We start from the raw sequence: 12,511 nt of genomic DNA, 5'->3' as shown, positions 1-12,511 counted from the left end.
TACCTTTCTGTTCTAATCTGCAATTGTATAACAGTCTGCCTCTGTATGTATGCATGCCCCTGTTTAATGCCGCTGGGTGTGAGGAGAGAAGGAACCGCACCACTCTTAGTTTATAGTCTGCACTCTCTGTACAAACTCCTGTGTGTCGTCATGTTAAAAGGAAAACTGAGGAACAATTACAAACCATTAAACACATGCACAGCCATCGTCATCATCGCTGTCCATTTTCCTCCTGCAGTGTAAGATTCTGAGCATGGAATGAGCCTTCACACTCACCAGAGGTTTGAAAGTCAGTCTGCTTCCCAATGTGAAGATGATTTCTGCGTTGTCTTAAAACAGTGAGCTGCTTAACAGTGGTGAATTTTTTTAACAGGCATGTGGTCCTCTCTAGAAAGACGCTTCACTAGGTTTTGGGACACAACCCAAATCCTGATAGGCCCTCTGAAAGGATTTAGCACTCAATTAATAGTTTCGGTGACGAAGAGATGTAAATAGAAGATTTTATGTTGAAAGTTCTGGTAGGGTGAAAGCATTTTATGAATCAGAATCTTGTACATCAGTTTGTTGGGAAACTCTTGTACGTGCACTGCCATACTTGGACTTTTTTGTTGGAGTTGAGATTGGGTTGATGCCCTGTGAAAGGTTTTTGATTGGTTTAACTTAGTGCTGTCGAACGATTAATCGCATCCAAAATAAGTTTTGTCTACATAATAAATATACACAGCAGTTCCGGGCGGATGACGTATAATTTAGCCCATAATTTATGGGCTAATTTTCATTTTTGGGTGAACTAACCCTTTAAGACAACACATTCAAATAATATGGTAAGACACACCAATTTTCAATATCAAGCAGCAAAACGAGCGGTTCTGTACAGCTAAAAATAGCTGGACGCGGATGAGACCGGAAGCCAGACCCATAGAATTTACAAGTGGCCGCGCCCATTTTTACGGGAAGAAAAAGGTGGATAGCGGTTGCTGAATAAACGAAAGATTTAACTGCTTTCATTAATTCAGTGTGACTAATAAACACACAACTACAACTCACTGACAAGCTACGCAAACAGCTTTCATAATCGCAGAACGATTTCTTTGATTTCATAATCGCGCTATTAAATCATCTGAGATTATGAATGTGATTTTGCGTAGCTTGTCAGTGAACTACAACTCTGTGTAGTAAACGCTGCTCCATCTGAAAGCACATGCTGGAGATTTACTACTAATGGCAGAACCGGCTTTACTGACAAGATGCGCATGACAATCGCATTAAATTAATCGTGCAGCCCTAAATTTTTCTTAAATATATACATGCATGTGTGTGTGTTTATCTATACATAATAAATATACACAGTACGCACATATATTATGTTAACAAAAACTTTTATTTTGGATTAATTACGATTAATCATTTGACGGCACTAGTTTAAATATTTATTTTATCCCACACCCAACTTGATACCCAGATTTGAATTAAGTAGGTTATTATATGGTTGCACATTTTTCCAGTTAGCCAATGGGATTATACTGTAAAACAAGATAAACTATATAAAGTATGTAGCTGATGTCAAGCTCAGCTCTAAATAACTTGAAGGCAAGACCTCAGGCACGTTTGGTTCAGAAAAGCCCATTTTGGTTCATTTTCACCCCCTCGCATGATTAACAATATGTTCACTTCCAGAATGGAGGGTTCATTCCTGCAGCCTGATATTGACTGTTTTAGTATCCAGCCAATAAGACAGAGGATTCTGTGCCATAAAGCGCACAGGCTGTTCCTGGAGGGGGTTTGTGTGAATGAAGAGCGTGTCTGGCTGCCTGAATGGATGTCCCTGCATTTATTGGTGTGTGCGTGTGTGTGTAGCCCAGTCCATATGTGGAGAGCTGTGTGTCGTCAACTGTAACTGTGTGCATGTGTTGGAGGGTTCATGTCCCCAGGATCTCTCCTTTACAGAGACCACAGGAGCTGCCCCATTCAGAGAGAGAGAAAGAGGGAGAGCGTGCTTTCACTGTCCCCTACACTGGACACTAGATCATTTCTAAAGCCTGAATATAACACACACACATTTTGCTGTTGGATAATCTTCCTCAGCTTCCCTTTATATTAAACCACTTTTACTGGATTCTTTATACATGGTTGCATTAATCACTAGTTATCAGATGAAGAGGGGTATACATTGCATTTCATATTATGAATTATGTGTATACCTGAAACATGAGTGCACAAACGTTCACCTCGTAAGGCCCTTTAACATGCATATTACTGACATACAAACACTCATATCCCCAAAAAATTGAATTGGTGTCCGTCGTCTTAAACCAACCACAAAAAAGAACTCACCCTCTTTTTCTCTCTCTTTTCCAGGGGCCGAGGGCGAACAACATCGTGGTACTCCCCTTACTAATACCTCCCCACCCCCCTATGAAATCCCCCCTATCTATAGATATCCCTATAGAAAAGAAAAAAAGACCCCTCTCAAAAAAGGAAGAAAAAAAGAAGAAAAAAAGAAAAAAAAGGGGGCGGGGAGAAAGAAAAGAGCATCTCCTGGAAAGACAGACTGACTGGCCGCAGTGTGCGATTGTGTGTGCGCGTGCGTGTGAGGAGGTGTTGCGATCGCCCTGGTAAGGTACAATATGGCCGTTTGGGAGATTTGGTGGCATTTGTTTAAATTTGAGAAGATGATGTAATCTCAGGCTGCAGATGTGTGTCCTTTTGTCTGGCTGTGAGTTTTCTCTCCGCAAACAGCCCCTTTTATGTTTGCACTCGAGAAAGGCAAACAGAAAAAAAATGTTAACTTTTTAAAAAAAAATTTTTTTTGATTGTAACGTGAATATGTGAACAATTTAATAGCAAGAATGTTGTTGTTTTCACAAAGTTGTGCTATTTGAGATCATATTCTCTTATTTTGTCTGTGCTCTCTCTGGAGTCCCTTTTCCCCCCAGCGCTGGTTTCTTTCCCGTTCATCCCTCACTCGGATTACTTCCTCCACCGGTGTTATTCTGACAGTGGTTTAGAGTTGGGCGTTGTTTTTACGTTTTACTGTTCTTGAACCATCTTCCACACCATACAACTATTGTAAGATGGCATGGCCTGAGCTCTGAGATCTTTTCTTTTGTATTTTAAAAGTTCTTTTTTTGTCTCACGCTGCCATACGCCATTCCCGACCATCCTTTCCCTGTTCCTGTGCTGCTTCTCCCCCCCACCCCGACAGTGGTTGAGAGTTCGGCGTTGTTTTTAACTTTTACTGTTCTTGAACCATCTTCCACACCATACGACTATTGTAAGATGGCATGGCCTGAGCTCTGAGATCTTTTCTTTTGTGTTTTAAAAGTTATTTTTTTGTCTCGCGCTGCCATATGCCATTCCCGACCATTCTTTCCCTGTTCCTGTGCTGCTTCTCTGCCACCCCCCACCCCTTCTGTCTCTCATGCTCTCTCTCTTTGTATATTAGACCACTTCTTGTCGTTTCAGGTTTCAGGACCAGTGGAGGCTGACTACCCCTCCTCCCGTGGCTGTGGCGCCCCCTACCGTCTCGGCGGCGTCTCTGTCTCTTTCTGCACCCGCTATGCACACTCACCCCATCCTCTCCATGTGGGGGGGCGGGGGAGGGGGACAGGGCGACCACCGGCCCACTGCGGGAGGCATTTATTACAATAACAAGCGCTGAGCTTTACCAACATGAATATACTGAGATGCACCAGGCCCATGTTAACACAGACATACAGACACCGCACACATCCACCACACAAATTTATATATCGTGAAGGCAGAGCCATGATAGAGCAATGGCTGCTTAAATTGCGAGTGAGTGAGAGAGGCAGGACTAGAAAGAGCTTGAAGGGGAGGGTTCTTCTAGGGCCTTGTCTTTCTCAGTGCACAGTGCAGTTAGGGCACGATAGAGCACTAACGCGTGGGCTACAGGTATCGGTTACTTAAGGAGGGCTTCGGAGCTTTTATTTCAGGGGGAGGGAGGGGGGTTTGTGTGGAGAGGGGTTTCTCGTTTCTGTTCACTTTCTTTTTTCAGATGGGGGAGTGGGTATGGATGAAAAGAGAAAAAATGTTTTCCTTTTTTATTTTATTTTTAACCCATGAGTCTGTAATTAGAAAAAAAATAAAAGACATTGTGTAAAAAGTATTTGAAGTGTTTGTTTGGTCTTTCTTTCGGGGCGTTCTGTGACTTCCATGCTAGGTTTCCATGGTTGTGGGTAAAGTGTAAAATAAGAGTAAAACCTAAATGTATGTGTAAAATCCTCAAGTAAGCGCAAACGACTAAAAAAACTTTTTTTTTAATTATTTGGCCATAAGGTAATTCTATCAGATGGTTTGGCCAAAATGGTTTCCTTCCAAACTCACCATAGTGATTATGCTTTTGTTGCTTTCATGCCAACTTGATGTACAATGTATTTTACTCATTACAACCTGAATTATGTACATGCTTTAGTTTTACTTGACCCTAATAAGGTCCTTGGGGTCAATATGACCCCAAATCAACTTTTCCTTAGGTAAAAAAAAAATGGTTTCCTTCATCTCAATGGAATAAGTTTTTGTGACTTTTCAACATTATCTATCTGTATTCACATAAAAATAAAAAAAACAGGCTTGATTCGGTTGTTCTGAAGGTATGTAAAAAAAATTTTTTTACAAATCTGGTCCAATTGAATAAAAATAAATAAATCCAGCATAAATCTGAAAATTTCCACACAGAAATGAAGGCCTGGTACTAGGTTAGAAATGCAATGTAGAAAAGACATGCTCATTCACATGCACACGCACAAACACGTGTGACTGCAACAAAGAGCATTTTTATAGAAATTGGCAAATAAAATCAATAAATCTGAAAATGTCCACACAAAAACGAAGGCCTGATACTAGAGCACAAATGCAGTGTGAAACGAGCATACTCGCTCACATACCTGTACACACACCATTCATATCTGCTTATTGCAGTTGTTTTTTTTTGTTTTGGTATTGGTTTAAAAAAACAATTATTTTACTTTTTAAATTGAAATAAATATGTGCCTGCAATCAAGTTTTAGTGACAACTTGTGTGGCATTTCTGCAAATTTATGTGGCATTATTGCAAAAGCGGGCACACCAAAATTAATAACTAATTTAACCTTTAAGAAAAATACGTTTTTTTATGTATTTTATGTTTCAATATATATTTACAAAGTATATATCAGAAAAGCTGTGAGAGGAGCAGTTGGCAACTTCCAGAAAAAATGAATGGATCTCTATGGACCTCTGCTGGATATATATGGTCACTACACTATTCTTTCAAGTTTTTCTCTAACCAGCAGATGACAGAATTCTACACCTAACACATATAGATCAATATCCAGAAACAACTTAAAATTAAATTTAGATCATTTAAGTGATTTTTTCATAAAAATTTAATGTTTCGCATGCAAGCTATTGGTGTAGTTGAGGAATTTTGTGGTAAACCGGTACAAAAGTACTTCATATCTCCCAAAACACAGCATTAATGTATAGATGAGAAGTGAACAAAAAATATATATATATATATATATATTATTTGTATGATTAAAAATTTATATATTTTTTACAATTACTCTTTCAATGTTGGGGTCATATTGACCTCAAAGACCCTAAGTGTAAACAGGAAATTCAGACCTTATGAGGGTTAGTGCAATAAATGATAATCAGATAACCATAATTTAAAATATAGAAGAAGAGCCAGATAATTATGCACAACCTTTTTTTTCTTTCCAAAAAATACTTTGGAAAAATACTTTGACCCTTCATGCTCCAAGTAGGGGGCAATCTTACCCTTGTAGCCTCTGAATAATTTCACATTTTGTGCTGTGACAACTAATTTAGCAAATGTCTATTTCAACACGCATGTCCTTGATAATGTCCCTTCATCTTGAAATCACATTTGCGGGTTTTATGTTATACAGTCCATTACAATTAACATTAAACTTTGAACAAATCCTGTGAAACTGGTTTTATCTCCTGATTTCAAGGTCATCCCTCAGCTTTACTTCAAAACCCTTATAATGTAGTTATAATATAGTTTTAACATATAAATAGAATTGTATATATTTTTCTGGCTTGCCACAGGCCACCATGCTTCATCTGAAAGGAATATCCATTCATCAAGCAAGGAATATTACTTTTGAAAAAGCAAAAATTATATGGTTGATTTGGTTTGCCACAGTATAGCAAACTTGTGATTTGAGTGGGACAAAAACCAGTAAAAGAACACCTGATACAAGTGACGGCCATTGTGATGCATGCAGGCTCTGCACGGGAAGAAACAATAATACATATTTGATCATGATCATTTTAGTTTGCCTTCATTTATTTCAACATAATTATCAAGAATTGGGGCATTTTTGTTCACCAGATCAAACACAATGATTGAATAGATCCGATTAAATGATTAAATATGAAATGAGTGTAGCCATATTAAGATCCTAATGACCACCACTTACAAAAATGTTTCACCACTGAATACACTTGAAAAAATAATAAAGCATGCAGTCACCTCATTTTATTAGAAACTTAAAGGATATGCAAAACAAGGTAGTCAGATTAGCACTGAGACGAACCTTTTTACATAAGGCTCCACACCCTTGTTCATGAAAGGAAAGATTTATTTAAACATGAAAAGAATCATTTTGTTGAACTTCATCTTAAAATCTCTCCTTGGCATCAGTGGTTTACTTGTGCTTCCTGAAAACTGAAAAGTTAAAATATGTATTAATATACAGTAGGGCTGGGCGATTTGGCAAAAAATTTAAATCTCGATTTTTCCATAATGTTTGACCGATTCTCGATTTTTTTACGATTTTTAACTAGTCAACTTGAAAATGTAACTACAACATGATTCAAGTAACTTTTTCTTTATTAACCCTCTAGTTAAAGAAAATTCTATTCCAAGTGCAGCACACATGAAGTTGTCAACATGATGTAAATGTTAAACAAATAGCTTGTTAAATATATTTGCAGAAAAGATGCATAAACCACAACTACATATTGTACAAACTTGTCTTATACATATTATGTGTTCAGAAATAATACGAGGAAAATGCTTTTAAAAAATCTCAAAAGTCAAGGCAATTCAAATTCAAAATGACTGAAGGTATAACACCAGTAGACTATTAGGCTCTCTCCTCCACATCACGAGTAGACATGCCCCTTATTGCTGATTGGCTACAAGTTTGTTTTGCTATTCGGCCCGAATCAGTTTTCTAAAGTGTTTTTGAAAAATCACATACCCTGCCTTTAAAAGAAGTTCACTCCCATCTTCTTGCATGTTTTACCTAATCCACTGCCGCGTCGCATCTTTGTCAACACAAAAGCGCATTGAATGAATGGCGCTTAGCGCTATATTTATGGTCCGTCACAGAGCGTCACACGTGAGCGGTTAATCACGTGCGCCGACATGTGGTTGGATCGTTCTTTTCTCTTTACTGTTATCACCGGCATATTGTCAAAGTGTCTAATTCTAACATTTGGTAATATTTCTATTCAACATCGCGGTTCCTCGATTTCTACAAAATAAAATTGTGGCAAAACATTAAATTCGAATTAATCGATAAAATCGGGAAAATCGCTCAGCCCTAATATACAGTAAGCAGCACTCACATAACATACAAAACAAATACTTACTTTTCTTTTTCCCTTTCTTGATAATTTTCTTCTTTTTCTTGGGTTTTGGATTATCAGTATCCTATCAAAAAGAGAAAATTCACTCAGAAAAGATCAACTTAAACAAACAAAAAAAGCCTTTTACCCGTTATAGAAATACTACAATGATCACTAGAACTTCTACAAGACAGGTAAAACTACCCATGATGCCACAGGCCAGCTCACCTGTGCTTCTCCCCTTGTCAGAGCGCTGATGTCACTGAATCGTGTGATGTTACCCAGCTGTGATGTCATTCCCACCATTCCTCTCTTCCCGAGTCTCTGCTCACGTGTCATACCGAGTCGCACCATCATGGACTCCTCATAGTTTTTCCTTTTATGAATATTTTTCCAAAATTAAAAGGGGTGAAAAAAATCTGAATGATGATCAACTGTTTGTTTACCATATCTACTGTATTTAATGTCTAGAATATAATATTTCCATAAATGTTCATGTCATGTACCTGTTGAGCTCTTCTCTGCTTTCCCGTTCGGTCTGGAAGTCTCTGCGGTCTCTGATCTCCTCAGGAGCATCACTGTATTGCTGTCGGAGCTCCTGGATCACAGAGCTGCGGAGTGCCGCTCTCTTCTGTTTATCGATCTGCTCCTTCTGCCGGTCTGCTTCTGTCATGTCTCCGTCTGTGTATGGACAGGGCAGGGTTTGGGATGGGTATTAACTATCAGTGCTATTGTATGTCTCTACATCTAAATCCTCAAATTAGGTAACCAACGTGAACTGCTACAAAATCAAAACACTTACCATAGTGCACTGGAGCAATTCGAGGAGGTACGTATTTCCTGCTGGCTGAGGGATCTTTTAGCCCCTTTGAGTTTCCTCCATTGTCGTCCTCATCTGAGTTCTCAGATTCACTCAGCTATGTGTGAAAGAAATGCAGCAATTATATATACAGACAGAGCTGGTTAGTGACTGATTACATGTAATCTGGATTACGTAATCCGAATTCAAAAATTAAGTACTTGTAATTAGATTAAATTACATTTTAAAATACCTGTTATCAGATTACATGATTATTTATTATTTACACAATAGCAATACATTTTCAATAATCAACTACTGATGAACACATACATTTTTATTTGAATTATCACTCAGTTGTTTTGTTTTTTTTACCATGTATTACTTTGGAAGGCCTTTGTATTTCAAACACATTAAAATGCACAAATTCATCAATTCACCAGCTTTTGTGTCATCTGATCCTCTTTCACCTAATTTATTTTTATTTGAAGTCGCCCTGAAATTTTAAAATAAATATTCTAATAATAAAGTATCACATTTGCATGTTCACGATTCTCTGACATTGGTTTTAGACACATGACAAGCAATTAAAAGATTTCATTTTTTCAGTAAGGGTTTGATTTTGATTAATTTTAAAATAGTTTTTATTTAACATTTTTATGATTTAATTACCTATTAGCTTTTCATTAAACTCCCGGCAGTTCCTTCACAAACCCAGTTTGGGAAACCTTGACGTAACGTTTAATGCACTTCATGTTGATAACAACAAATGGAATAGATTTTCTTACCCTTTGTATTTTTATATCAATATGGTACATGATTATCCTATTTAAATCAAATAGGTTCATCTAAAAGTAGTCTGATTATATTACCTAAAATGTGTAATGTAATGGATTATGATACTAACTACGATTTTTATCATGTCATTTGGAATCAGGTAGGCCAGGTTACAATTTGTAAGTAATCTACCTAGCTCTGCTTATAGAATAGAAAAGACTTTTATTAAAAATATGCACAAATTAAATCAATTTAATTAAAAGGAACATTACCTTGCTGACCAGATTCTGAGGATTAGGGCGAAAGTGTAGAGGGTCATTCTCAGCTGAAAGAAACACCATCAATCAAGGCAGTAAACTTGTGGATGAGTGTTCTTAATATGTGCAATCAATGACAAAAAGTGTAAGAATGGAAGACTTACCAAGGCTGCCTGTTACTGCGGTCCGCACTAATTTATCAATCTGATATTTCAGCTTTTGATCTAGTGGACGCATCTTCTCTAAAACCTATACAACAAAAACAGAGAGAGGAAAATTCTCCTTGAACATAGGCACAGCAATTAAAGTAGTCTGCTGTGAAAAGTATATACTGATTTACAACTGATGTGACCTGATCCATACATTTAATTGCATTTACATTATATATGGAAGTCAGAAATAACCAAGAAAGACAGGATTCATTTCGAAAATACTATGGTATCAATATATTTGATTTGATGCCAGAATTGCCAGTATTGTATTTGTTTATTTAGAGAATGAATTGATTCATCTGAGGAATTTGACAAAAAATGGATGACACACTTTGTTTTGTTTTGTTTTAACAAAGGGGTGGGAATAACTAAATTAATTTCTGAGTGTTATGTGCTTTATGAGGTTGGTGTCGTACCGTCCTTATGGTGACTAGCCTGTGGATGGCGCTGTTGTCCTTCAGACTTTCTCCTCCTGTCTTTAAACTGATCAAATGAGTGATGTCGTGAAGGTAAAACAGTAATAGATGATATCTCAAGTCCAAAAAAGACAAACCCTAGAGCGACAAAGAAAGGAGATATCAAACATTTTTAGAAGATTGTGAAGGTGTTTAATATGTAATCAATATCATAAAAATACTTCTACCTTTGAGGTCTGATAAGCTTTCTCTCTGACTTTCTTTATCAGGTCCCGGACATGACTTGTTACTGAAGCAACCTGAAAATAAGACAGCGTCAATCACCATCACATCTTCTCATATCGTTATGACCAATTGTGAAGCTGAACTCAAAATAAGACCGTATAAAAACATCTAAAGCAGAATATTCAGGTTCTGTGACATTACAGACTTGTTCTGTGAGACTGTTGAGTAGACGCACAGCAGTGGGAAGATCATTGTCTATAAGATCCTGCAAAATACAACTACATTAGTTAAGTGTTTCGCAGAGAATATATAGATCATAAAGGCCATCAGGTTAGCCAATGGACAGTTTCATCATATTTTGTCATTTATCCGCGAAATAATCCGCAAGACAATTCCACGACATGGAACATGATAATAACACTATAATCTACCAGTTACATCACAACACATCTATGTTTAGGTTCAATTAAAGACGAATTCATTTAGAATAACTCACGTTTCCAACGGTGGTGGCCGCCATCTTCGATTAACCAAGTTGATACGGATGCCACGTACGGACAAAACTCAGAGCACGCAATTCAAAAATCGTCTTGAGACAAATTGATTGAAAATGATTGACAGGAGTATTTCGTGTTCGGATGTGCTTGAATTATTATATAGACTAATTGTTATATAGAGTATTACATACACGAAGATAAAACGACCGAAAACGCCGATATTTGAGCCATTCAAAGTAAAATTAAAACATACATATCACTATATACTAAAAATTGTAAACATGAACACTATTTTTGTTTACCATTCCTGCTAGAATTCATAATCCAGCATACGGTGGTTCTCTGATCTTGCTGGTTTTAGGCTGATATGTTGGCTGGTTTTAGAGGGGTTTGGGAGCATTTTTCAGCTGGTATCGAACCAATATAAACACAACAGGATCAAATTGCAGATATCTATTTGTTTGTAGTTAATTCACAATTCTAAAATAGAATTTGTGATTTTCGACTTTACTGTACTTTTCTACTGTACAGTAATTTACATTTTATAGCCTACTGAATTGTATTGTTTATATTAAATTCTTTGCCATTTGAGCTTTTCTTTTCTAGTGTTTTTCATCTACTGCAAGATCTTTTTACAGTAGTGTAATGAAAGTAATTTTTTTCTTAAAGCTTATTGATGAATTTCACTGTATCTGCACCCCTATTTTTATGACTTGCCTAATGATTCCTGATTCCAAAAATGAGGTTACAGTGTTTTTAATGGTAAAACAACAACTGGAAATGCTCAGTTCTGTACAGTATTTGTGATGGTAATGACAAATATATTTACACAGAATCTTTTTCATAAGCAGTTAAGATTATATGAATTGAATGCGTTTGTATTAGGAATAAGTGGACAGTAAAAAAATGATTTTTTTCCAAATTAAATCGCTGTCTATAGTTCTTCTAAAGGATCAATTTAAATGTCTAGCTTGATAATAAGCCCAAAATAGAGGTATTATGGCAAATGTAACATTATGATACTGTTAATAAAACAGACATGTTTAAAGCTAATGCAATTCAACCTATTAAAACTAAAATTATTATCTCTTTTAAAAAATCTTTAGAAATTTCTCCTAATAGAAGAATCAGTAACACTAAACACAAATTCACTATTAACTAAATTTTTCCCCTCAATAAACTCCTAACTTGCTTATTTATAGTAAGTAGTTGTTGTTGTAGTTGGGCAGAGTTATGCAGAATAAGGCATTAATATGTGCTTTATAAGTACTAATAAACAGCCAATATGCATGCTAGTAAGCAACCAGCTACATGTGAATAGTGTTCCCTCGTCTAAAGTGTTACCAAAGAATCATACATTTACATTTATATGCTTGTTTCAGACACTAAGATACATGTTGTGAGTGTGTGCTTGAAAGAATTAGCTTTCACTAGCTTTCTCTATACTTTTTCTATTCTATCTTGTTTTATTTTTGTCATATATATGTCTATACATATATAAAACTTGCTAAGTGTACTGCGTTAGGCATATTATTGCTCTTTTGTTGGTTTTGATTGTTTCTCTTGTCATCGTTTGTAAGCCGCTTTGGATAAAAGTGTCTGCTAAATTATTAAATGTAGAATGTAAATGTAGAATTACATCCATAATAAGAGGAAGAGAGAGGCACAAATACATCCAAAACGGTGTTGATAAAGATATGAGATGAGAAACAGGCTTACA

At 36.5% G+C, this 12,511-nt stretch overlaps 2 protein-coding genes across 5 annotated transcripts in view; one reads left to right on the top strand and one right to left on the bottom strand.

The window, feature by feature from the left end:
* Window positions 1-4,055, top strand: part of LOC107758815 (polyadenylate-binding protein 2-B-like) — a 9,772-nt gene extending 5,717 nt beyond the window's left edge. For 2 of the 4 annotated variants that reach the window (XM_016576640.1, XM_016576642.1), the window contains exon 7: window positions 3,466-4,055. In XM_016576640.1, the coding sequence (XP_016432126.1) occupies window positions 3,466-3,661 (196 nt within the window). In that variant the 3' untranslated portion in view covers window positions 3,662-4,055. Of the gene's footprint in view, window positions 1-2,358; window positions 3,314-3,465 lie in introns of those variants that run through there. The other 2 variants (XR_001642061.1, XM_016576641.1) reach the window with 2 other exon arrangements.
* A 2,237-nt stretch (window positions 4,056-6,292) lies between these two features.
* On the bottom strand, window positions 6,293-10,879 carry LOC107758813 (neuroguidin-like). The gene is made up of 11 exons (XM_016576638.1): window positions 10,791-10,879; window positions 10,500-10,559; window positions 10,297-10,368; window positions 10,070-10,207; window positions 9,606-9,690; window positions 9,457-9,509; window positions 8,411-8,525; window positions 8,115-8,289; window positions 7,837-7,984; window positions 7,633-7,693; window positions 6,293-6,700 (listed from the first exon to the last, which is right to left on the bottom strand). The coding sequence occupies exons 1-11, from the start codon at window positions 10,812-10,814 to the stop codon at window positions 6,681-6,683; spliced, it is 951 nt and encodes a 316-aa protein (XP_016432124.1). The 5' UTR covers window positions 10,815-10,879; the 3' UTR covers window positions 6,293-6,680.
* Between the last annotated feature and the right edge of the window lie 1,632 nt (window positions 10,880-12,511).

Source organism: Sinocyclocheilus rhinocerous, unplaced genomic scaffold (genome assembly GCF_001515625.1).
Source record: "Sinocyclocheilus rhinocerous isolate Xijiao unplaced genomic scaffold, SAMN03320098_v1.1 scaffold2008, whole genome shotgun sequence".
NCBI lineage: Eukaryota > Metazoa > Chordata > Actinopteri > Cypriniformes > Cyprinidae > Sinocyclocheilus > Sinocyclocheilus rhinocerous.
The sequence above is the reverse complement of the archived record's forward strand: the minus strand, read 5'-3'. Positions and strand labels throughout refer to the sequence as shown.